We start from the raw sequence: 26,918 nt of genomic DNA, 5'->3' as shown, positions 1-26,918 counted from the left end.
GGGTTCCACTTTTTATACACTTATTTTTTTCTTTTCTGTTATTTTCTAGATGTCTTCATTTCAGTAAAGGCTTTGTCCTTTAAATCCATTTCGAAATTAGTGTTTTATTTATTATTTTCTAATACTCCGTAGTAGTGAATCATAATATTGCAAGTATTTTTTTTTTGCGAAAACAAATGCAAGCTTTGGCAGCGTGATACCAAAGTTGGATGATTTCAGATTGAAGTTCCAATTCAATATTTCCCCCAATCAGCCTTGATATCTGATTTGTAGCTCTTTCTCTTGGTCTCAGTTTTGCTTAATTATATTGTAGCTGTAGGCTTGAGAATTATAATTGGGAGTTTGCTTTGATATTACAAGAATTATTTTTCTTTAAAATGGGGTTGGGTTGGAAGGTTTTCTAGTTGGGTTGGTTCACTCTGGGAGTGTGTTCCTCAGGTTTGGTAGAGGTATTCCTAGAAATAGGAAATACAAAGGTATTTAGTTTTATATCGTTTATTATAATAGTTGTGGGGCACCTGTGTTCGGTCCCCTGCAAATTTATATGGTTTTACTGGTAGCAACGACACCTAAATCCTTTCTCGGTGTGTAAGGGTGGTTCAACACTTAGAGCAATAATAGGAATATACTAAGAAGAACCATTAGTGAAATTGGTTGTCTGTTTGATTTATTTGACCAGATTGAGTTTGCTTTCTTATCAGTTATTGGGTCGAGGACAGTACGGTCAAAATGAGAGATTTAAGTCGAAGTGGCAAATTATATTTTCAAGCTTGCTTTGGGACCCATTGTACACTTTCATAAAACAACTGACCAAATGAAAAGAATTAATTACCTTTTCGATATACAGTTTGTTTCAGACGGCCATTGAAGATCGGTGCTTTCTTGTTGAAGTTTCTGTAAATCACTAATGGATCTTGAAACTTGGTCATACACTTGCTTATATCCTGTCGCCGCTGTGAATGGCAAGTCTCGGAATTCTAGCCCATTGCACGTCCTCATCAAAAAACGGTTACGGAGCCCTGACCTGATGAAAAAAAGATTAGATGATTCATTAGTATTCTCGTGGTAATATCTAGTTTGGGGAAACATAAGGAAGAAACTGGGAATAAATGATGTTCTTGGATGATGATAAAGATTCCTTCAAATGAGTTTGCACTAGAAATATTTCTTTTAGACTTTAAAGGCCAGGAGAAAGTATTTGGATTATGGAAATAAAAAAAAGATGAACTAAGCACTCTTAATGTAAATTAGACTGCAAAAAACATTTTTTTACAGACCTCAAATAAAATATTAATGTTCCTAGGACTTAGAACAAACTAAGAACAATAAATGCGTCTATCTACCAGGTTAGATAGAGCGATAGTGAATCTTGGTCAGGTCAAGGGCACCCATAGACATATTTTCTAATGGGAGTTTTCAAATGTTTTTTGTTGAAAAAAGGCACAAAAGAAATCATATTTTTATACCCTTGCGGCTTCATGTTGTACTTATTATATATTTTTGGCCATTAGAAGATGACTAAAACTCAATTCTATCCTCCTCTATGGGTGTCTTTGGGTCAAACCATTATAGCGGGTAAGTTCAATCTCTTACTGATTGACGTTTAGGTGGATGAGTACGCGGGGACAACTTATGTGATTAAGCTTGGACCACTTTAGTTTCAATTACAAATTATTCTAGATTAGATGCCCCGTTTCTTCCCAATCGTTCTATTTACAAAATACTGATAAACTGCTGTTACTATATTTAGCATATGACGAGATTAACATCCATTCTTCAATCAAAGGAAGATCACTTTTAAAGGGATTGGAATAAATCACTCGATAAACCTCACAAAACCGTTATCGGAATGTCAAAAATAACGCAACATTCGTCATAAAATGAAATTTTTATGATGATTTGAGATTTATTTACCACTTTTGTCTTCTCCGTAAGATAGACAACATTATAAAAAGCAAGATTTGTTTATTCTTTTTTATTTGTTATTAACACAATCATCAGAATTCGTACAGGTGCTGTACGAATTTTCGTACTGCACTCTTAACTTTTTTTTTTAATTTAAAAGCTTTATCCCTTGTAGACCAATAGTAAGCACACCAGAGGTAATGATCTTTTGATTTTCTGCCAAAGACTGAGAATGCAATGCACCGTCGGGAAAAATCGTCCGACACTTCCCATGTTTCCTCCGAAATTACTCCAGTACCCAATTCGAACAGGGCTGACTCTGGCTGAGCTTACAGTGTAACACTACTTACCGCTGTCTTTAGCCAAATAATAAGCAACAGCAGAACTCGGACCCGTACTTTGAAGAAGGTAGGTTTACAAGTCCAGTGAGGTAACCATGGCCGAGGAAAGTCCAAATACTGGATTCGTATACGGTTAATAAAAAAGTCTATTACAGATTTTAGAAGGTTTTTAGTCTTTAGAATGTTTACAGGAGGGAGGACAGTAACTCTTTTCAAGTTAGTTGTCATTTCTTTCTGCTTTAAATTTGACTGATTCTTCATTTAATTACAACTCGTTTCATGATTCGAATATTCATCTATATCAGTATCCGTTATACTTGTGTTTGATGTGATAATTTATTCAATTTTTGATCATTCCTGGCTTCGTCTGTTCGTTGATAGTTCTTTCTGATCCTATTAAGTTTCAAGTACTACATGGACTTCGCTTCTGCTCTTCTCAAGTTTAAATATGACCCCTTAATTTCCATTGAAAAATTCCTTATCGGGGAGGTTTTTTTTTAAACATTTATTACTGTTCGTTTTTATTCCCAAGGTTTTAGTTTTTTTAATATTATGAGTTTTCTTCATGTTTTGGTTATTTTTACAACCTGTAGGAATATAGTGTCCTAAGATATAGTTCAATATTCCCTTTTTTCCTGAAACTTTCAGCTTTATATCCTTAGCCGTCACTTAGATATTATAGGTATGTCCAGTTAGACAAATTGGATGCCCGTAGTCCCTATTTAAGTAGTTCAACATTCTCTAAATGTCACAACTTTATAACCTAACCATTCTACCCTAAATGCCCCCTTTTGTCAATCTGGATGTATATTGTTTTATCTGTTTTAGTAAAATATGCCATCGAATTTCCCATTAAATTTCAACTTTATATCATTAACGGTTGCTGACATATTATAGATTAGAAACCATTTCGACAACTCGGAAGCAAACAGTGTCTTTGATTTAGTTCAACATCCTCCCTAAAAGTTTCCCGAAAGTAACAACTTAATAACCCTGAACTTTCCTGAAATATTGCGAATACAACATTTTAAAAACCTGACTGCATGCTATGTCTTTTGATTCGGTTGAAAATCCCCTTGAGATTCACAGAGGTCTTAACAAAATATTCGTAACTGTTTCTAAGATATTGCAGATAGGTATTTTAACAACCTGGATGTACATAAAGTTTTTTTTTTATTTAGTTCAACATCCCTCTCAACCTTCTATGAAAGTTCTAACTTAATACCCTTAGATGTTCCTGAGATATTACAAACACACCCTTTGAACAGCCTAGATCCATGTAGTGTTTTGATTTAGTTAAAGATCTCCCTCGACACTCATTAGTATGTTTTGATTTAGCTCATACCCCTCAAAATTACCTGATACTCTCAAATTAATACCCTTAACCCATTTCTGAAATTTTGTATATGCATTCCTTTGACAATCTTGATGTACTTGGTGTCTTTTGATTTACTTTAACATCATCCCGAACATTCCTAAAAGATTCAACCTAATTCTGTTAGCCGTTTCAGGATTATTACAGATATATCCTTTTGACAAACTTGGTGTAACCATTCTACCCTAAATGCCCCCTTTTGTCAATCTGGATGCAAATTGTTTGCATCCAGTCTGCATTTGTTCAAGAGAGCCATATCCGCTGTCTTGAACATATGGCTCTACTTATTTTCTCATGATTTAGTTTCATACCCCCCTCTGGAAGTATAAATTTAGTACCATTAGCCGTCCTTGAGATACTACAGATTCATTTTTGACCAGCTCGATACATTAAGTATCTGTTAATTTAGTTCAATATCCCCCTCAACATTCCTGAAAAGCTTCAGCTTAACACACTTGGCAGGTTATCCTCTGAAAGTTTCAACTTAATATCCTCAGCCGTTCCATAGATACTGCCCCGCTCTTCCATTATGGGATATATATCTAAACAATTGGCAATTTGCATTTTTACAGCCTTTTTCCCAGGATCTGCCGGGGTCATATCATCCTCGGCACTATAATTATTGGACCTTCTAAAAGCTTTCGTCGATTGTCTTTGGACGTTATAGGACGGCTGGCGTGGTTGACCTCCAATCACTTTAGACTCTTAAAAAGAACGATATAACTTCTAATTTTCAATTTAATACTTCAATTTTTTACACCTATCTCTTTAATATTAAGGGACTCTGGAGGGAAAAAATAATACAGTGAAGGCCTATCTTTCTTTACTACAATTAGATAAAAAAAAAGTTTTTCCAACTGAAAGTAAGAAGTAACATCAAAACTTATTACGAATAGAATCTCGCTCTTTGCCCTAAAGTTTGAATTTAGTTCCAATGCTTTAAAAATGACCCCGGACTCACAAAGGCCGTTTAATTAGAATAAATAGCTCTTTTGAAAGTACTGAAAATACTTTAGCGTAAAGAGCGTTTCTGTTTGTTTTAAATTTTAATGTCGCTCCTTATTTCAATTGCAGAAACTTGTTTTTTATTTAAATTCTGATCAATTTTTAAATAATGCTTGGAAAACCGGCGCCTTCTTCACGGAGAATTCTCTTCCCCCATGAAAAATTTCTCAATGGAAATCTCCTCCTACGAAATCCTCTCTCCTTGAACCCCAGCCCCCACCAGAAAAATACTCCAAGAAAACATCTGTAAATTTCCTAATAAACAATACTAAATGTAAACAATGAGTAAAGTTCATAAGTAGCAGCCCTTCCCATGGAGACTGCTGGGGATTAAGTCTTCTTCAGAGAAACAGTTATTTGATTTATTAACTATGCTGAACAAAAATGGTAATCTCAAAATTTGGATCCCATAAATTTGGGAAAAAAGAGCATGGGGGGGGCCTAGTTGCCCTCCAATTTTTAGGTCACTTAAAAAGGGCACTAGAACTTTTAACTTCCGTTTGGATCAGCCCTTTTGCGATATTGTAGGACCAGTGGGTTGATACGATTACCCTGGGGAAAAAACAAAGAAACATGTATCTGTTATTTTTTTTCAGGAAAAAAGCACAAAATTGCACATTTTTGCAGATAGGAGCTTGAAACCTATACATTAAGGTTCCTTGATACATTTAATCAGATGGTGTAATTTTCGTTAAGATTGTGTGACTTTTAGGAGGGTTTTCCTCCTTTTTTCAAGAATGAGGCAAATATTCTCAGACTCTTAACTTTTGATGGATAAGGCTAAACTTGGTAAAATTTACACATTTAAAATAAGCATAGAAAATCCAATACTTATGATGTATATATTTGAATCAAAATTCTGTTTTTCAGAGTTTCAGTTACAATTGAATTTTGATCTGTTGACTTTGGGAAAAAATGAGCGTGGGAGGGGGCCTAGGTGCCCTCCGATTTTTGTGGTCACTTAAAAAGGGCACTAGAACTTTTCATTTCCGTTAGAATGAGCCTTCTTGCGACATTCTAGGACCACTTGGTCGATACGATGACTCCTGGGGAAAAAAAAAACAAAAAAAAACAAACAAACAAATAAACACGCACCCGTGATTTGTCTTCTGGCAAAAAATACAAAATTCCACATTTTTGTAGATAGGAGCTTGAAACTTATACAGTAGGGTTGTCTGATACGCTGAATCTGATGGTGTCATTTTCGTTAAGATCCCACGACTTTTAGGGGGTGTTACCCCCTATTTTCCTAAATAAGGCAAATTTTCTCAGGCCCGTAACTTTTGATGGGTAAGACTAAACTTGATGAAACTTATATATTTAAAATCAGTATTAAAATGCAATTCTTTTGATGTAGCTATTGATATCAAAATTCAATTTTTTAGAGTTTTAGTTACTATTGAGCCGGATCGCTCCTTACTACAGTTCGTTACCACGAACTGTTTGATATGTTGTTTGTATCTAGTATAACAAGATACATAACTTACAATGCATAAATAGCAAGAAATGAAGAGGCTGAGGGAAATTTTTTTTTCAAAAGAAGCGTTAAGGAATCTTCACTGGGATATTTTTGAGACAATATGTAAGTCAGAATTTTTATCCCCTTTGAGTGTTTTTTTTTATTTTTTTTTTTTTTTACTGTTGATCTCCCCTTTTGAAGCTGCCTGAAACCTGTTCTGCTAGTTTTTATTTTTTGAAAAAGTAGATTTAACAAAAAGAAAATATTTGAAATAAAAGATGTTATATTGAAAAAAAAACTATTTCAATTTGTTCTTTAAACAAATTACAAAAACTTATGTATGATACCAGATGCAAATCACAGTTTACTGAACTTTAGACTTTTGTATTACATTTCTGATTTTACTTTGGGGACTCTTTAATAAGTTAAAAAAAGCAATTTGCACCTTATTCTGGATAATGTTTAAGAATATTAAAAAACAAAAAACAATTGGAATGAAAAAACCATGTCTGATTTGGCAGAATAACAATTGATCACTAAATCCAAAAGATGACCAACTTACTCTTTATCATAAACTGAATAATGTGGTCTCCTCATGACCAATAGTCGTGGAAGAATGTGTATAAAGACTCTTCTCACCCATGGGGCCATTGTGTGAGTTTGTGGAGAACGAAAATGGACATTTAGTACAACCACAGTGACACATATGCTGAAATAAAAAATAAAAAATACATAGGAAAAGAATAGGAAGACGTATGTATTAATTTTTATATGGATTATGAGATGCCAAAAGAGATATAAAAATGTACAAAGTATATACAAAAAAAAAGATACTAAAAGAGTTGAGGGACGAATACAGGGTAAAGCAAATGGTTATTAGCCTACCCCAACAAACGGCAACAGATGTCGGCAAGTTTAAAACTTGACAGCATATTTTTGTGAATAAGGCCAAGATCTGTATATTGGAAATCTAAATACTGGATACTAGCCTTCATCCTTTTAAAAATTGACGAGGGGGGCAACCCCTCCCCACACCCATATACATTATAAATTCTGCTAGTTTTTAATTGTAATGTTGCTCCTTACTTTCAGTTGAAATTTTTTTTTATTAACTTTTGTATTAGATCGAACACGCCCTAAGTCTTTTCGGATAAAGCCAAGATAATACAAATCTATATACTGGAAACTTAAATACAGGATATTAGCTTTGATCCTTTTAATATCTTTTGCCTGCTTTTTCGCCGGGGTCTTCTCATTTTCATCTGACAGGGTTAAGGTATTTTTAAAACTTTCAAAAGAGCTATTTATTCTAATTAAGAGGCCTTTGTGATTCAGGGGTCATTCTTCAAGAATTAGAACAAAACTCGAACTTTTGCGTAAAGAGCGATGCATCGACGAGGGGGCAACCACCTTATATCCGTAATAATTTCTATTCGTTTTAAGTTTTAATGTTGCTCCTTACTTTCAGTTGAAAAAAAAAATATTCTTTTATTTATTGGGTGATCAAACATGCCTTTCTTTCCAATAAAAAGCTATTATCCTAACAAAGGGACAACTTGTATTACTTAGATCCTTGACTCTGAAGCCTGCAGGGGGTGGGGGGTTTAAATCCCAGATATATAATTATTCGACCGTTGGACTATTTTGAGCAAAATGGTTATCAACAGATTTTGATTGGATGCATTTGGGAAAAAAAGACATGGGGGTTTGTTGCCCTTCGATCACTTTTGACTCTCAAAAATTGCTATAGAATTTTCGATTTCCAATCGATGATCCCCCCTTCAAAATTTATTAGGCCACCCCTTCTAAAAGAACATACATTTTAACAATGGGCAACTTGCACAACTTACAGCGTTTGCCCAAGGGGCATTGAGGGGTTTTTTTCAACATCGGAGGCATAGTAATTTAACCTTTTGACTATTTTGTTAGGAATGGCTATCTAAACATATTTAGATGCATCATGGTAAATATGGGTGTGGGGGAGGCTGGTTGTCCTACGATGACTTTTTACTCTGAAAAAGGTAAAAATTTCAATTTTCTATCGAGTCAGTCCCTTCAAAGCTTATACGACCACCCTTTCAGTTTGAAGCACTTCTGTGGGAAAAAAAAAAATAACACATTGAAGCCTTATGACCCTTTACTATAGGCTACGGAAATACTTTGCCTCTTTTTTTTTGCAGTTAACTCAAGTTCTGCTCCGGCGGGTCCTTTTAAAAGGACAATTTTCGGACTTCGGTACTTTTTTTTTAAGGAGGCCAAACCTTATGAACATTGAACAAAAAAAAAAAAGAAAAAAAAAAAAAAAAAAAAAAAAAAAAAAAAAAAAAGGCGAACAATTCAAAGCATTCGAGGTGTCGTGTGGGAAGACATTACAATCTTTTTCTGGGGGAAAAGGGGCATTACGGCCCGAAATCTGTACGTGCACTGACAATGTGTACAGAAAGTTTCGAGATATCTATCCTATGTAAGCTTTAGGCGAATAAATTATGTTAAGATTGACGCTAATTTTCAGAATGTTAATGACTTTCATTGTGTGATCTCTGAAAAAATTTTGATCTTTTTTCAAAGTTCAAATATAGTAAATATATAAATGATTAATAGATAGCTCAATGCTCATAGGTGTCTCAAAGATCACGGTAGGATCTTATATGTACGCCCTTCCTTTATCACTATTCGCGGTATAACCATAATTATGCAATATAAAATTGATTAGCATCTGGAAAAGAATGGAGACGGGATTAAGAGTTACGAGATTAAGAGTTACGAAGCATAAATTTTTGAATAAACACACAGAACACACGTAAACTGAGAATGATATATCGCTGAACCTTCTTAAAATGTAAACTGATAAAACTTTTCAATAACCATAAACTGAAAACACTGTAGCTAAACAAGTAGGTGAACTTTATTTATTCACTATTTCAAGGAAACAATTTCGGCTTTTGAAATTTGTGGTATAGCTACATGAATGCACGAAGTAATTTTAGGCTAACTAACTATTAGTTAATCTTTTAATTTTGCTGCTATTCCCGTAGACATTAAATACTTTTGATTGAAGAGCACAGATCATAGATATTCAGAATTGTTCATATCTAATTGTTCACGCAAAATAGGTATACAGTCTGCTACTTCTTCGTTTGGTAATTCTCATTTATTCTACTTGTCTCATTTCGAACATGAACTTACTCTTCTAAACATTTCATGAAAAACCGCCCACGTTTTCAACTTATTATCAGCTATTTTTTTTCTGGGCATTTTTCTTCGATCAGTGATTTGTCAATTTTACATAATGAGGTTGTTTTCTTGTTTTATTTGTTCTTAGATCCGTTTCGTTGGTTTCATTTTGTTAGGCAACTGTCGGAAAGTAGTTCCTTTCTATCGAGACTGCGGGGAACGATAATAAAAAGGATGCTGTATTGTTTGAAAATCCCTTTTTGTAAAGCATAAAGCAGCAATTGATTTTTTTTTCTTTGATTGAATTCTTTCATTTGTTATTTTTTCTTTAAATCAAAGAAGATGTTAAACGGCTCTACTAAGGGTGCGCTCTCTAACAAGTTTTAAATGGAAGTAAAGAGTAACATTAAAACATAAAGCGAACAAAATTATTCGGTAAATGCAGAAGTCTACCATCCTCTCCACCCCACATTGTTTACGCAAAAGTTAAAGGAGCAGTTAACTGAAAGCATTTTAGAAAAAAAAGCCAGTCTATATTTGTAGGTATTTTCTTAACCAATTGCCTTTCAAAAAAACTTCAACGAAAAAGTTTTACCGTTTAAAGCAAATACAAATGCGCTGACCATCCGGCTCTCTAGGCATCGTGAAAACATTGCTCTTCAATTACAACGTTCATTCTTTTAGAAAATGTCAGTGTAATGAGTGGGGACTGAGGATCTGATGCCCCCCTCATACTGAGGATAATATGTTTTCGCTGCACATTCAATGCCTCTACTTATTTAAAAAAATAAAATGTCTTGTTTTCAAATGTAAATAACATAGGGCGGCTTCCTCCTCAACACCCCGCTCTTCAAGCTAAAGTTTTATATTGTTTTAAAAAGTAGAGTTGTGAGAAAGAGTCAAACTTTAGCGTAAAGAGCGGGGCGTTGAGGAGGGAGCAGCCCCTTTCTTATACGGAAGAATTCCTGTTCGTCTTAAGTTTTAATGTAGCTCCTTACTTTCAGTTGGAAAAACGTGTTTTTTATTTAATTTCTGAACGTTTTTGAATTAATTCAGGTTTTCATTTTGGCTCACCGTACATGAACAGTCAAAACGAAATTTGCATATAATTTTTAATTTTTTTTGGCTAAATGGCGTTCTCAAAATTTTGATTGGACAATTTTGAGAAAAAAGGGCGGGAGAGGGGCCTAGTAGCCCTCCAATTTTCATTGTTACTTAAAAAGGCCACTAGAACTTTTAATTTTATTTAAGAACGTTATTATCAGTAATAAATATACGTAACTTACGAGTTAACTTACGTAAAGGACTCCAATATTCGTATATTTTCATTACGCATTTGGGGGTTTGGCCCCTCGTCAATACCTCGCTCTTCACACTAAAGTTCAAATTTTGATCAAATTCTTTAAGAATGACCCCTGAATCACAAAAGCCGTTTAATTAGAATAAATAGCTCTTTTGAAAAATACTAAAAATACTTTAGCGTAAAGAGAGAGGTATTGAGGGGGGACAGACCTCCTCATATACGTAATAAATTCTGTTCGTTTTAATTTTTAATGTTTCTCCTTACTTTCAGTTGAAAAAACTTGTTTTTATTTAATTTTTTCTAAAAATTTATCCTTGAAAATGTTAACATTTACTTCTGAAAAATGATTTTGGCATTATAGGTTCCTGTTAAAAATTTTGATGTGTATCTTTTCCATAGCGATTGTCATTTTTGAGCTATTGATACGTTAAAATTAAGCTTTGGCATAGAGCTAGCTGAAACTGACGATCTCATCATATTTTTATTACACTGAAAGGGAGGGGTGGATATAAGGTCTTACTGCAATCTTTGAGACGTCTACAAGCAATAGGATCTGTTCAAAGTGAACAGAAGCTAAGCAATTTTTATTTTCAAATAACAGTTCGTGGTAACAAAAGGAGCGACGTGGGCTAACAGTTACCGAAACTAAGAAAAAGGAGCTTTGACAGCAATATTCAATCTATTGAACCAATCTACTTTTACGGTAATTCAAAATATACGGAATTCATTAAACAGTTCGTGGTAACAAACTGTAGTAAAGAGTAGCCCAGCTCAATAGTAACCTAAAAAACTGAATTTTGATACCAATAGATACATCAAAAGAATCGAATTTTTATGCGATTTAAATATACAAGTTTCATCTAGTTTAGTCTTACCATCAAAAGTTACGAGCCTGAGAAAATTCCATTAATATTATTACATTAATATTCTATTAATATAATATTAATATTCCGTTAATATTATTACAGATCAACTTTTGACTCCTCATAACTAAGTGAAGTGGAAGTAAGTTTGTTCATTTTTTTTTTTTTAATATGAGCAGAACTTCAACTTGGAAGCCTAAGGCTATGTATGGGCCCAATCTGAATAGTCGTTGAATTTTGAATTAAAATTGGATAGTTGTGGGCATCAAGCCATGGCTTATTGTAGAAATTGCCAAGACAGATAGTCCAATTGAGTGAGAGGCAAATCTAGCATTACTCCCCCCTTATTATGATTTGAAAAACGCTATGTATTGTTCCAATTAAAAGAACATAATGTTTCACAAGTCGTTCTTAAAGAAATAGGACAACATTCAAACTTTTGCGTAAAGAGCGAAGTGTCGAGGAGGAGGCAACCCCCTTCACATACGTATCAATTTCTGTTATTTTCAAGTTTTAATGTTGCTTCTTACTTTCAGTTGAATAACTTGTTGTTTATTCAATTTTTGATCGTTTTTTAGATATTTCCAGGAAATCTGACCCCACCTCCGCGAAAAAAAACCCTCTCCATGGATATATCTTCTAGACAATTCAGTTCCAGTAAAAATTTGTAAACGAAAATTACACGTTAACAACTCCACGCCTAAAATTGAGACGGAAAAGAGAAAGCAAGAAATATACAAATATTTTTTACAGGACTTCAGGTAAATTCCCCCAGGGTATAATTTCATTTGAAAAGTCCAACCACAGAAAACTTTTCTCTTTATAGAAAGTTCCGGCGTGAAAAAAAAAAAAAAAAAAAAACATCAGGAAATCCATCTCTCCACCGTAAAGTGTATGCATCCTTCCCAATAACAAATACTATGCGCAAATAATGGGCAATGCTTATGAATTAAAGACCTTTCCCCGGAGGCTGTGGGTGGGAGGGGATATCATATTATACCGAAAGGCATAATTATTGGGCCACTCAACTATGATTAACAAAACGGCTATGTCAAAATTTTAATTAAACGATTTCAGGGAAAAGGGAGTGGGGGAGGGGGCCTAGTAACCCTCCAATCTTTTGGGTTACTTATAAAGCGCAATAGAACTTTTATTTTCTATTTGAATGAGCCCCCTCACGATACTGTAGGACCACTAGGTCAATATGAATATCACTACGTCAAAAATCTCCAGGGGAAAACATAAACAAATTAACACGCTTCCGTGATCTTCGTTCTAGAAAAAAAGCAAAAAATCTACATTTTTGCAGATAGAGGCTTGAAACCTACTACTGTATAGGGTTTTCTGATACTTTGAATCTAATACTTTAATTTTCATTAAGATTTTATGACTTCTAGGGGGTGTTTCCGTTTTACCCGAAAATAAGACAAAATTTTCTCAGGTTCTTAACCTTTGATGGGAAAAACTAAACTTAATTAAACTTATATATTTTGAATCAGCTAAAAATTTTATCCTTTTGACATAGCTATTGGTATCAAAATTCCTTTTTTTAGAGTTTTGGATACTATTGAGCCAGGTCGCTCCTTAATTACAATTTGTTACCACAAACTGTTTGATAGAACTCCTGAGATATGTGCCCCTTCCTATTCTGCCATTGTGTAGCTTTCTATTCGACATGCTACTCATTACAAGATATCCATTAGGCAATTAGAACCAACAAAATAATAAATTGTAATTAATATGAGTAAATCTTAACAATGAAAATATATTCACATAAAAACTAACCTATAGTGCCCATCAGTTTTCATCGTGCTTTATGCTTATTTTAAGATGTTTTCCAAGCAGCAAAACAGTATCGTGTCAATGTAGTTTTTATTTCACACAACATTTTTTTTCTAGCAATTAGGGAACCATTCTCCCTTTAGCATCCATATTAAAAGCTTAGTCAAATCTGTTATTCTAAATGAGGAGATCCAAGAGGTTAAATCTTCTCCATATTTATTAAAGGGACTTCTCAAAAAATTAAGACAATTTCTCCGTAAAATATAACTTTTCTAGGTTTTTGGCAAACCCTCCCTCCATAAAAAGATCCATAGACCTTCCCTTCGACATCAATATCTGGCAATGCTTTACAGCTGCTATATTAGCGCTGTTCTTTGTAATGACCGCTTATTTTAAATAGACTCTGTGCATATTTGCATCGACAGTGATGAATGTGGTACTATTTGCCATCATGAATTATCAAGCTGGGATGATATCTGTATAGCTTTTAAATAGTTCTAACCTGATGAGATACATAAGGAATTTCACTCAATAGGCTTTTAGGCATCTCTCAACAAAGATTCTGCTTTAGGGGCCCGAAAAGGCATGAATTGGAAAAGTGCTGTGTCAAGACCATAGCAGGCTCTGCATGGTTATTGTCAGTAACTTCATACCGTTTGGCTGTCTCCAAATTTTTAATCAATATTATTTCTCCCTTTTCAGGCCAATAATTTTGATTTGTTACTTTTTGATTTGTTATTTGATCACTTTTGTGATTTAGAAGGGCTTCAGAACGTTTTATTATACTTTAAATAAGCCACATCAGAATATTCTATGATCATTACCTCGATGTTCTCACCCATGGGATTAAAGAACAAATAAACACCCAAACAAACAAACCAAAAATCCGTTATCAAATTTCTTGGAAAATGGCCAAATTTTTTGTTTATGCATATAGGAGCTTGAAACATCTTCAAGCCACAAAATTTGCAACAATATAAGCCCTTGAATTTGATAATATGCAACTGCAATTTTCTTTGACGTCGTATCCCTTTTAGAACGTGTTTTCCCATTTCTCTTGGACTGTGAAAATTTTCTCTGGCTTTAAATTTTTAGTTTATTTTAAATTTAGTATATTTTGGTTTTATTGAACCAAATATTTTTAATTTGCTGACTCTGTGGCCACATGATACTTATTATAAAATTTCCCAGTTAAATTTTTCATATTCTTCTTAATCACTGTGTTAAAGCTAATAGGTAATTGACAGTTATTGCAATTAATTGCAATAAGGACTAGGGGACGTGAATGAATCTATTAACTTTTTGCTTTAGAAAGTTAAAGCCCAATTTGGTGCGATTAATTTTCAAAAGCCCTAAAAAAATTGTAGTAGAATAATAAGAGCAAAAAACTGATAGTAAATGCATTAAATCTGATGAAGCCAATATTATATGAATATGTGTAAAACAGGAATCACCGTACCAGAAATGAGACTTAAAATCGAGACTTCCAAAATTTTTGTCTTTTCTTTATTAAAGTGCAAAGAAAAATAAAAATAAAAAATCTCCTTTAGGGCAATTCTTAAGTTTAATCAAACCTTAAAACGGTGATCTTTGAAGATTTTATGGTTATTTGAAAGCTATCAAGTTTTTAGGGCAGTATCAAATTGTTACAATTTTTTAATGCTGGGTAGTTGAATTGTGGATATAAATGAGTAGATATAATTAGATATTCAAATACAACTAAGCCTTTAAAATAAAGCTTCTTGTGCTAATTACCATATGTTCATCGTTTAAAATTAGATTTTTTTTTAAACCCGCGTTTCTTTGTTTCAAATTTGGCGCCTACTATTACAAAAAATTATTAAGCCTACAGGGAGGTTTTTTCACTAAATATTCAATTCCAGATTTTTCCTGATCTATTAGGTATTTATGGATTGAGGAATCTGATGGTAAATTGTCATTTTCAGTTTCATTGGTACTTTAAAGTTTGTGCTTGAACTATTTGTTCAAATAGTTCTTTGCCACAATAGTTTGACCACAAATAGTTTGACTCTTTGCCACAATTCTACTTTTTAAAACAATTAAAAACTTTAGCGTAAAGAGCGAGGGATTGCGGAGGGGACAACCCATTTCATATACGGAGTAATTTCTGTTCGTTTTAAGTTTTAATGTCGCTCCTTACTTTTAGTTAAAAAAATAGTTTTTTTTTATTTAATTTTTTCTAAAGATGATTCCTGAAATGGAAGAGTCGTTTGAGTAGAAAAATAACAAGCATTTTAAGAATATTTAGAAAAAGCTTTAGCGAGAAGAGTGAGGTATTTAGAGGAGGACAACTCATATACGTAATAATTTCTATTTCTTTTAATTTTTAATGTTGCTTCTTTCTTTCAGTTGAAAAATTATGTATTTTTTTTTTGTTTGATCTAAATATTTAGACTAACCATTCACTATCAAATTTGTATTACCCATATAAAGTCGCAAGCGGTAAAAAACAAAATTTTGATTTCTGTACATGCATAATATACAGAATAATAGATTAGTTATGCTGATTTTAAAGATGTAAGATTCATTAAGATTTGTGTTATCTATCAAAGGCCCTAAAAATTTGCCTGATTTTCCAAAAAAGAGGGCATATTCCCTAAGAATCAAGGAATACTAATGAAAATTTAGGTTATCATTAGGTCAGATTAAGGTTATCAAAGAGCCCTGCTCTAATGGTTTCAAGCTCCAATCCGTAATAATTTGGAATTTTGTATTAGTCTATTTTAAGGACGACTCCTAAAACAGAAGAGTTGGTTAAGTAGAACAATAAGATGCTTTTTAAAAAGTACTTATAAAACTTTAGCCTGAAAAGCGAGGTATTTAGAAGGGGGCAACTCATATACGTAATAGTTTCTGTTTGTTTAATTTTTATTGTTGCTTCTTACTTTCAATTAAAAAGATATATTTTTTTTGTTGTTTAATTTTAATTTGAGACCGGCTTGAAATAAACACTTCCAATCAAATTTTTGTTATACCGATACAAAGTCGCAAACTCTAAAAAAAAGGAATTTTGATATCAATTCCTACATCAAAAGAAAAAGCTTAGTTATACCATACGTAGAATTCAGTAGGTTTAATGTTGCCTATCAAAGACTACGAACCTGAGAGAATTATCCTGATTTTTGAAAAAGGGGTAAATACCCCCTAAAAGTCAAGAAATGTTAATGTAAATCTCACCTTCAGATTAAGTGTATCAAAGAACCCTACTGTAATGGTTTCAAGCTCCAATCTGAAAAAATGTGGAATTTTGTATTTGTATATTTTAAGGATGACTCCTGAAATACAAGGGTTGTTTAAGTAGAATAATAAGAAGCTTTTTAGATAACTTGAAGAGCACACTGCCTTTCCATGACGAAAGTATAACAGTTCGAAATAGGGATGAAAGCTTTTAATCGACAGGGAACAGATATATAATTTTTAACTGGATATTTCGAACACATATACAATGTTCATCATCAGCATCATTTATTTGTGACCTTTTGAGCATTTTTCAGCACTTTTCTAGGCTTTTCTACAATTCTCATAAGATTAACCATCTTAAAATTTTGACCTGATGCCATATGAAACTGTAGGGTAGCCAGAGTTTACAAGACGTTAAAGAGGTGTCGGGTTACCCTTTGATCTGTTTCAGGTATTGAAAAAGGCAATCGAAAACCTAATATAAGATCACACGAGCCATTTTCCAAAAACACGTGTGTGAGACAAGTAAAGCTCTGAAAAGTAAACTCTATTCATTAACGATTGTGTTCAAGTGTATGTGTCAAGTGGAGTTGTGCTGAGCTTGAATCTACAGTTGTACAATATAGGCTAAATGTATATTTAGTGTAATTTAAAATTTATGAATGTATGCTGAAGGATGTATGATTAAATTCCTTAAAGTTGAAACAAGATGATTGCATGATGAAATTTATTGGGAAGACCGTGGCGATATGGGCTTCGTTTTTTATATACATTTTTCTAGCAAAATTTTGTATCTAGCGAACAGCCTTTGAACAAAAGTTTGAACTAGAAGCACATTGGAACTTTGATGGTAGAACTGAAAAATAACATACTTTTATTACAAAAACTAAACCTTTTTTCAAGAATTTCAAAGCAAATATCAAAATAGAAAAACGATAAAAACATATATTACCTGAATGTATCAAGAATCATGGTAAATAGCACAAACTTTCCCAGAAGTGGTACAACAAGACTTGTAGGGGGGATGATCTCAGCCAACAGCAAGAAAAAAACAGTCAGGGATAGAAGAATTGAAATGGATAAGCTAACCTAAAAAACAGAAAACGTTAAGGATATTATTTCAAGCACACAAAAAATGACACACATGTCTTGTTAAGAAAATTCAGGTGACAACAGTTTAAACAAACAGAAAATGAGAGATAATTATAACGGGAAAACAAGGTATAAAAAAGACAGTGGAAACCGGGAAAACGAAATCGGGAAAACAGGGAAAACGAGTACATAGACCTAAGCATAAAATGTTGAATTGCCAAGAAAATTCAGGTGACCGCAGTTTAAACAAAGGGAAAACAAGAGATAACTGTTCTATGCTACAAAAAATGTTTAACTCCATTGGCTTATTTTTATGACGTATTTTTGCAAGCTCAACTCGCTATTTCTCATTCCTAAAGAGAAAAAAAAACATTTTTTTTAAATGTGCTTTAACTGCTGCTTCTGCTTAACTATTGCCTACTGACGGATCTAGACTAACAAAGATATCTTAACTTCTGAATAGACAATTAACGTCGCCTTTATAACCTGGCTAGTTTTTGAATGAGAAAAATTCAGCCAGTGAAAATAAAAAAAAAGTTTTCATTCATAATGTTTTTCACAAATAAAATCTCTATTTCTCTGTTGTTTAGAGCCAAAATTCTTATTAAATGTTTGTTGTATATATAAGTTGAACAAATTGAAAAATATTTTCCTTTCTTAAGTCTTATTAAATAAAAAAAAACAAGTTTTTCAACTCAGAGTAAGGAGCAACGTTAAAACTTCGATAACAAACAGTATACGAGGCGTGTGCTTAAAGAATGGCGTGATTTAAGACTCGACCACCCTATTGTTATATTGAGTGTGCTATGGTGTTGGACACAGTGGGAGTCGGTTTTTTCGTTTAAATCTATTTTTGCCCCAATGGACGCAAAACCAACAGAAAAACCAACAGAAATTATTACGTTTATGATGGGGTTGCTACCTTTAACACATTGCCTTTCACTCTAAAGTTTTTGTTACTTATTGTTCCAGTTAAATGATTCTTGTGCGTCAGAAGTTGATATTACAGAATTTGGACAACATTTAAACTTTGGTGTACAGAGTGTTGTGTTGAGGACGGGGCAATCCCTCTCTTAGACTTGATAACTTCTGTTCGTGTTAAGTTTTATTGTTGCTCCTTACTTTGAATTGGAAAACCTGGTATTTCTTTTATTTAATTTCTGATCGTTTCTAAATAACGCATACAAAGCCGGCCCCACCTCCACAGAATTATTATATCCTCTCAAAGGAAACGTCCTCTACACAATCAAATCTAGGGAAACATTTACCTTGAATAATTACCCTGAACATCTCCACACGTAAAATTGAGAGAGAAAGTAAGACAAAAAAAAAAAATTTAGCGTAGGAATTCTAGCAAATTCCCCAGTGTAAGATATCCCTTTAAAAGCTCACCCCCTCCAAAAAAACTTCCCTTCCCATGGAAAATTCTCTCTGTGAAAAATCCGTCCATCCAAAAACTATACCCCCCCCCCATCCGGAAAATGTATGTACACTTCCCAATAACAAACAATACAAGTACACAATGGGCAAATTTTATAACTTAAAGACCTATCACCAGGGGTGGCTCAAAGGACCAAGGCCAGGCCTAGGTCACATTATATGACCCGTGAAAATTTATTATCAAACATGACTTTCTATCATTTAAGCTTATCTACGTAGACAAACAAGAAGCTAAAACGGAATATATTATGCGGAGCTAAAGGCAGTCATGTTTGTATTTACCTGTTCTTCAAAGAGGACAACTGCTAGACAATCTTGTATATGTCAGTGGCCTCGTTGATGTTTCTCTTGTTTGTTAAAAATATAAAGATTTTAGTCAAAAATCAAACATTATAGATCTCAGAAAATTCTTAATAAACTCAAGCTTGCTAAATGGTCTTTTGGCAGCAGCAACTATAACAGGTGCTATCAAAGCCAAATCACGAAGGTGATTGGCTTGCTTAAGCTGGTGGTGCCGGCAATTTCTATCACCTAGGACTTCTCTGAAGCAAGTAGCGCTATGACAAACTGAAACAGATCTTCTAGTGCTACTTGAAAAGCTTTTTTTCAAGCTTTTTTTTCCACTCCGCCTAACGGAGTGGTTCACTGTTCAGTCAGGTGTAAGGTAGGGCTGCATTGTATCGCCATTACTATTTGCTCTAGTCATATATTTTTTGCTTCGTGGATGTAGTTTCAGTGGGGGGGGGTCTAAAATTAAACCCACTAAGAAAACGTCATGGCGGTGTTTTTGCGGACAATATTACAATCTTCGCTCACGAATCAGAAGCTATACAACACAATATAAATGAGCTTGGGCGTGTAGCAAATGCTGTTGGACTCTCCAAAAATGCTAACAAAACTAAATAAATGTCAAATTCGGTCATTCCTGACTCAGCAGAAGGAATCAACAATGAGGAAATAGATGGTCCAAGTCGTCAAGAACGATTTTTAACAAAATCTGCCTATAGATTGACCTCTCTCATTCTGGCAAACACTTTTCCACTGTCAATGAAATTGTTCATTTCAACCTCCGATATTATTTCAAGAAGTTTCGTCATAGCTTCAAGCATCCGATTATGTCGATGATGATGATCTCGTCTTCTTAAAGTTTCTCTATTGCTATCCTTGTCTTGTACATGATTTTTTTCATAATTGCTAGGCAAGCGATAAATTCAAAGTTTAGAATCTTTTTCAGAAGGCCGCTTGCTTGTACCTTCAACTTCACATCGGTGTTCTTTATCTGTTTTGTTTCGTAAATGGCTGAAACTCTTGGTTAAAACTAAGTAGCTACTGCTGGTATTGTTTCAGCCCTCGCAGTTTACAGAGTCTGTAAGTTTTGCTTTAAGGGTAGTAAACTTTTTTATAGATAAAGAGAAGAAAAGGGATATTTCTCCGAGGATGTTGAAAAGCTAGACTGTTCAAAGAGATGACTTGCCACTATGTTCTGTAACAATCTTTAGTCTGTTAGCCAGTCAGGGAATATAGGGCGAACAACGATCCAAAACCTCAGATTTTTCTGCTAGGCTAAAATAAATTGCCCAGACATCACGCTTGCATAGTCATAAGATTAGAAAGTTAGTTTATACAGAAGAATTCCTCCCCTTGACAATGTTTCTGTTATACTTTCTGCCATGACCTACCTAGTTTCATCATTAGCCTTGCTAACATCTAGTAGTCTCTTTCCAGGTGTCCCCTCCAAGCTGGTATTGCGGATTACACCTGCAAGCCTTTTAGAATTTGAAGCATCTGGTATTGTATCACAGAGTAAAAATCTGAATCCAAAACTTAGCCGAAGATCTTCTCCCCGACTTTTGCTCAAAGAAAGCCAAATAACTCGTTTTAAGAAATTGTGGGTAAATAGGTGAATTTGTACGGTCTATATCGGGCATCAAGAGGTACAAAATATCTCACTAGAAGTTGAATGATTTTAACAAAGTTCCCGTTTTGTTAATTATTTATCCTAAAGCAAATGCTCTGTCTGGTTACGGTCCTAGAAGTTTAAAAAAAAACATCACAATTTTTTGGTGTGTATCTCCACGTTTTGCTTGCTGCAAAATCTTAATTCAAGTGATTTCATTAAGTAAGAAATTCCATTACTGCTGTTATTGGCGAAATGACAAAACCAGAATAAAGCTGCCTTTTGTCACCCGGAGCAGAAATGACTTGCTAGTTTTCCTTTCTTCGTCTTTTCTTTTCTCTTCAGTTTCTGCCATTGCCACAGACCGGCTTACACCCAAGCTCTTTTGAATTGGTCATTCCTGGTGCCACTGGAGAAAAGGAAACAAAGGAAGCAGAAGAAAGCATCAGCCTCGATATTGTAATTTAAGAGCTGGTAACCCTCAAACCCTCACGGATGAAAATATAATTGTTTCATTTTTTATCCTGAAGGATCAGCTGGGAGACGTTCAGCTTTGGTTGATTAAGACCACGAGAAATAAGGTACTTCCTTTGGTTTTCGCTAGAGATTGGTTTCTTTATTCCTGAATCCTTGTGAACTATACTATCAAGAATGTCTTTGAAACTTTCGATTAAAATGTTAAGAAGTCCTCCAGTAAAATCGACTGTTAACTCTTTACACAGCTCAACGTAAAATGTTGCCAGACAGTTTTAAAAATGTCATTGAAACCGATAAAAAATTATATAATGTTTTCAAGCTCGGTAAAACATGTAAAGAATACCTTGTTGGATCAAAAACTTCTTGCCCTATATTCGATTCCTTCCCGTAATCCGCGTTGATCGATCGTGTGACATCGAAATTACTGCAAGGAGCCGGATGCAAACATTTGGAATAATTTTTTATCTAATTTCTGTTCGTTAGAGGTTTCTATGCTGCTCAATACTTTCATCCCACGCAAAAACTTACCTCTTGGCTTGAATGGGCTATCACAGAGTGTTCAAAAGCACTCCTGTTCTAAAGGGAAAAAATTCTGGGCACACAGCCAAGTCCGCCTTGTCGTGCTCAAATATTGTATCCCTCTCGAGCTCGTATTTTAATCGCCTTTTTCACTATCTTGCATACACTGGCTTTGAAAGGGTCTCCTGGGCTTCTTTTCTTTGAATTCTAACTACTTTCTCATTTTGTTTAGAAATGCCTTGCCTTCTTTTCCACTTTTAGTCAAAGTTTGACCAACAATCTGACAATATGCGAGCATAAACAGATTCTTAAGGCTAGTTGCTAGGCTACCTGATCAGTTTTCTAATCAAACAGTTCGTGGTAACAAACTGTAGTAAGGAGCGACCCGGCTCAATAGTAACCAAAACTCTAAAAAATAGAATTTTGATACCAATACCTACATCAAAAGAATCGCATTTTAATGCTGATTTCAAATATATAAGTTTCATCAAGTTTAGTCTTACCCATCAAAAGTTATGAGCCTGAGAAAATTTGCGTTATTTTAGAAAATAGGGGGAAACGCCCCCTAGAAGTCATAGAATCTTGACGAAAATCCCACCATCGGCTTCAGCGTATCAGAGAACCCTACTGTAGAAGTTTCAAGCTCCTATCTACAAAAAAGTGGAATTTTGTATTTTTTGCCAGAAGGCAGATCACGGATGCGTGTTTATTTGTTTTTTTTTGTTTTTTTTTTGTTTTTTTTTCTTTTTCCCAGGGGTGATCGTATCGACCCAGTTGTCCTAGAATGTTGCAAGCGGGCTCATTCTAACGGAAATGAAAAGTTCTAGTGCCCTTTTTAAGTGACCAAAAAAATTAGAGGGCACCTAGGCCCCCTCCAACGCTAATTATTTTACCAAAGTCAACGGATCAAAATTCTGAGATAGCCATTTTATTCAGCGTAGTCGAAAAACCTTATAACTATGTCTTTGGGGACGACTTACACCCCCACAGTCCCCGTGGGAGGGGCAACAAGTTACAAACTTTGACCAGTGCTTACATATAGTAATGGTTATTGGGAAGTGTACAGGCGTTTTTAGGAGGATTTTTTTTGGTTGGGGGAGGGGTTGAGAAGAGGGGGATATTCTGGGGGAACTTTCCATCGATAGTTTGTCATGGGGGAGGAAAATCTCCATGAAGGGAGCGCAGGATTTACTAGCATTATTTAAAAAAAAAAACAATGAAAAAATAAATATGAAAAAGTTCTTTCAGCTGGAAGTAAGGAGCAGCATTAAAACTTAAAACAAACAGAAATTATTACCCATTTGAGGGGCTCACCTCCTCCTAATACCTCGCTCTTTATACTAAAGTATTTTTAGTAATTTCAACTATTTATTCTACGGCTTTTGTGATTCTGGGGTCATTCTTAATGAATTGGGACAAAATTTAAGCTTTAGTGTGAAGAGCGAGGATCTGACAAGGGGGCGAACCCCCTCATATATGTAATAAAAATATGAGAATACAAAAGTTCTTTACGTAAGCTAATTTATAAGTTACGTAGATCTTTTACTAATAAAAATATTCGTAAAAAATTAAAAATTCTAGTTGCCTATTTAATCAACCAAAAAATTGGAGGGCAACTAGGCTTCCTCTCCCGCTCTTTTTTTCTCAAAATCATTCAATCAAAATCATGAGAAAGCCATTTAGCCAAAAAAAAATGCAAATTTTGTTTTAATTATTCCTCTGCGGAGAGCCAAAATCAAAACATGCATTGATTCAAAAACGTTCAGAAATTAAATAAAAAAAAACAAGTTTTTTTAACTGAAAGTAAGGAGCGACATTAAAACTTAAAACGAACAGAAATTACTTCGTATATGAAAGATGCTGCTTCTTCATCAACGCCCCGCTCTTTACGCTAAAGTTTTTTACTGTTTTAAAAAGAAGAATTGAGAGACAGAGTCAAACTTTAGCGTAAAGAGCGGGGCGTTGATGAAGAAGCAGCCTCTTTCATATACGAAGTAATTTCTGTTCGTTTTAAGTTTTAATGTCGCTCCTTACTTTCAGTTAAAAAAACTTGTTCTTTTTATTTGATCCTGATTTAGAACGACTCTATTTTATTTACATGTAAATTCAGCTATCTGTATTTATGCCTGAAGCTAAGCAAGGCTAAAATCAACCATTTCTCCACTGAGAAGTCTGAAAATCCCAAAGTATTTTCAGGAGAGGGAAAATACAACGTAGACTGTATCTGACTGAAATGAGCTCATTGGAACCGAATAAGGCCAAAATAGATGACTTAAATGACTCCGCAGAAAATAAGGGCTAGATCTGAACGACCAGACAAAAACAAATCATACGCAAGCATAAGTAGGTTTTAAAAGCATGAGTTGCTACCAGTCCAGTTCCTTTAAACCTGGTTTTATTTAAACGACTCTATTGAAAAACGACATTAGAAAATTTGAAATTCAACGATAAGACAAAACGACTCTATTCTATTTACAAGCGAATCTGGTATTTGGTTTTAACAATACAAGCTGACTTTTGTCAAAATCATCCATTTCTTTACCTAAAAGTTTGAAAATGCAGAAGTGTTTCCAGGAGGAGGAAATACAACTTAGACTGTCTCAGAATGAGCACCTGGGACCTCAATGAGGTCAAAATAAACGACCTGTACGACTTTACACCCCTCTTCAAGCCATTCCTGCCTATCGCCAGGGGCTATGGGGGGAGATCATCTTTGAAGGAATACTTATTTGACCTTTCAACTATATTGGACAAAATGGATATCTCAAAATTTTGATTGTACGATTTTGGGGGGAAAGGGGCGTGGAAAGGGGGCTAGTTACCCTCCAAGTTTTTTTCGTGACTTAAAAAGACACTAAAAATTTTTAATTTTCATTTTAATGAGCCCTCTCCCCATGTTCTAGGATCATTGGTCCAATATGATCGCACCCGCAAAAAAAAAACACGCATCCGTGATGTTTCTTCTGGCAAAAAAAAAATGCAAGTTGCATATTTTTGCCGATACGAGCCCAAAACCTTTACAGTGGGGTTATCTGATACGCTGAATCTGATGGTGTGATTTTGATATAGATTCTTTGTCCTAGTAAATCAAAATACAAGTTTTTTCAACTGCAAGTAGGGAGCGACACTAAAACTTAAAACGAACAGAAATCATTCCGTATATGAAAGGGGTTGTCCCCTCCTCAACACCCCGCTCTTTAGGCTAAAGTTTGACTCTTTGTCACAACTCTATTTTTTTAAACAATAAAAAAAACTTTAGCGTAAAGACCGAGGCGTTGAGGGGGGGGACAATATTTTGATTCGGTGACTTTGGGGACAAAATTTGCTTGGGACGGGGCCTAGATGCTCTACAATTTTTTGGTCACTTAAGAAGGACACTAGAACTTTTAATTACTGTTATAATGAGCCCTCTCGCAACATTCTGGGACTTCTGGATCGATACGATCACCCCTGGGAAAAAAACGAAACAAACAAATAAACACGCATCCGTGACCTGTCTTATGGCAAAAAATACAAAATTCCACTTGTTTGTAGGGAGGAGCTTGAAACTTCTACAGTAGGATTCTCTTATACGCTGAATCTGATGGTGTGATTTTCGTTAAGGTTCTATGACCTTTAGGGGGTGTTTCCCCTATTTTCTAAGATTCAAGATTCAATTCTTTTGATGTAACTATTGGTATCAAAATTCCTTTTCTTAGAGTTTCGGCTACTATTGAGCCGGGTCACTCCTTACTACAGTTTATTGCCACGAACTGTTTGATAGGGGATGTTTCTCCCTTTCTTTAAAATCAAGGAAATCTTATCAGGCGTGTAGCCTTCGAAGGGTAACTCTAAACTTAATGAGTCTTATTTATTTGGAATCAGCATAATAAGGGAATTCGTTTTATACATCTATCGATATAAAAATTCGGTTTTTTAAAGATTCGTTTACTACTGAGTCGCGTCACTCCTTACTTACAATTTGTTACCACGAATTGTTTGATGTCCCAAGCAGAGTTTCGGTTTCAGTTTATAATTCAGGACTTCCTTCCTTGTATAATTTATAAAAATTCGGGATAGGCTCAAACACATGAACTTCTAATTATATTTCTAGAATGAAAATTCCGAAAATAAAATTGCTTATTTTTTTCTTTCAGGTATTCTTAGTACATAAAAAAAGATCTGCATTGTAAGCTTTTGCGATTAAGGAGTGGCTAAGATTCACACTGGTTTAAAATCATCACAAAAAAAAAATATTGTTTCTTAGTTATCTTGTGGAAAGAAAGCAGATAAAAGAAATAGCAAGAGCTATCTTATAATTTAAGGGAGAGCTGTAAGAAGAATGTAGTACTAAGAATTTTCGTCGACAATAGTTGAAAAATTAAAGACTAGACAGTTAGTTTAACAAGTATGTGTGGCAATGGGTTGGCATAATTAATTGAGCTTAACCCAATTATGGTACTGGAACGGGGATCACTAATGTGACTCTGTAAGCTAAGTCAGAGTCAACCCAGCTCTAAATGGGTACCTGGAGAAACTGGATTATTTTACCCCAGCCACGCATGCACTCCCTGCCGAAGTTTGCAAATAAGAAGATCGGTACCTGCGCAACGCACCCCATTAGTCAGCATGCAAAAAAGTAAGAAAAAAATATGGTTATTTGCAGTGATGTCAATTCCCGAGAATTGAGGAGAGGGAGGGGGAATAGGGCATTTTTTAAGTATGTCGATAAAAGTACCAAAAAAGAGATATTTTAAATCACAATAAGCCAAAAAAATATATTTCTCAAAATATAGGAGGAGAGGATGAAAAATTGAGAGGAGGCACATGCTCCCTCCCATGCAATTGATACCGCTTTTGGGGGCTTTTTTAAACATACTCAAATAAGCTTTTAATACTTTACTGTAGTAAATCAGGCTTATATTACTAGATAGGCTTTAAAAGATTGACAAAATAGCGGCTTTTTCACTTATTACAAGTGAATTTCACTTGAAATCTGTTTTTCAGTAAAATAATGAGATATTTGTCATCATAATTATAAGCTATTGAAGTTTGTTCTATTATCTATCAATTACAGGAGCTTACAGTAAACCCTTTGGGATAAAG

The 26,918-nt window shown here is 34.4% G+C and overlaps 1 protein-coding gene across 2 annotated transcripts in view; it reads right to left on the bottom strand.

Moving 5' to 3' along the window:
- Positions 1-26,918, bottom strand: part of LOC136031503 (acetylcholine receptor subunit alpha-like) — a 166,905-nt gene that overhangs the window by 26,153 nt on the left and 113,834 nt on the right. For both annotated transcript variants that reach the window (XM_065711163.1, XM_065711164.1), the window contains exons 7-9: positions 17,361-17,497; positions 6,648-6,794; positions 833-1,024 (exon numbers count right to left, since the gene is read on the bottom strand). In XM_065711163.1, the coding sequence (XP_065567235.1) occupies positions 833-1,024; positions 6,648-6,794; positions 17,361-17,497 (476 nt within the window). The remainder of the gene's footprint in view (positions 1-832; positions 1,025-6,647; positions 6,795-17,360; positions 17,498-26,918) is intronic.

Source organism: Artemia franciscana, chromosome 9 (genome assembly GCF_032884065.1).
Source record: "Artemia franciscana chromosome 9, ASM3288406v1, whole genome shotgun sequence".
Lineage (NCBI taxonomy): Eukaryota > Metazoa > Arthropoda > Branchiopoda > Anostraca > Artemiidae > Artemia > Artemia franciscana.
The sequence above is the reverse complement of the archived record's forward strand: the minus strand, read 5'-3'. Positions and strand labels throughout refer to the sequence as shown.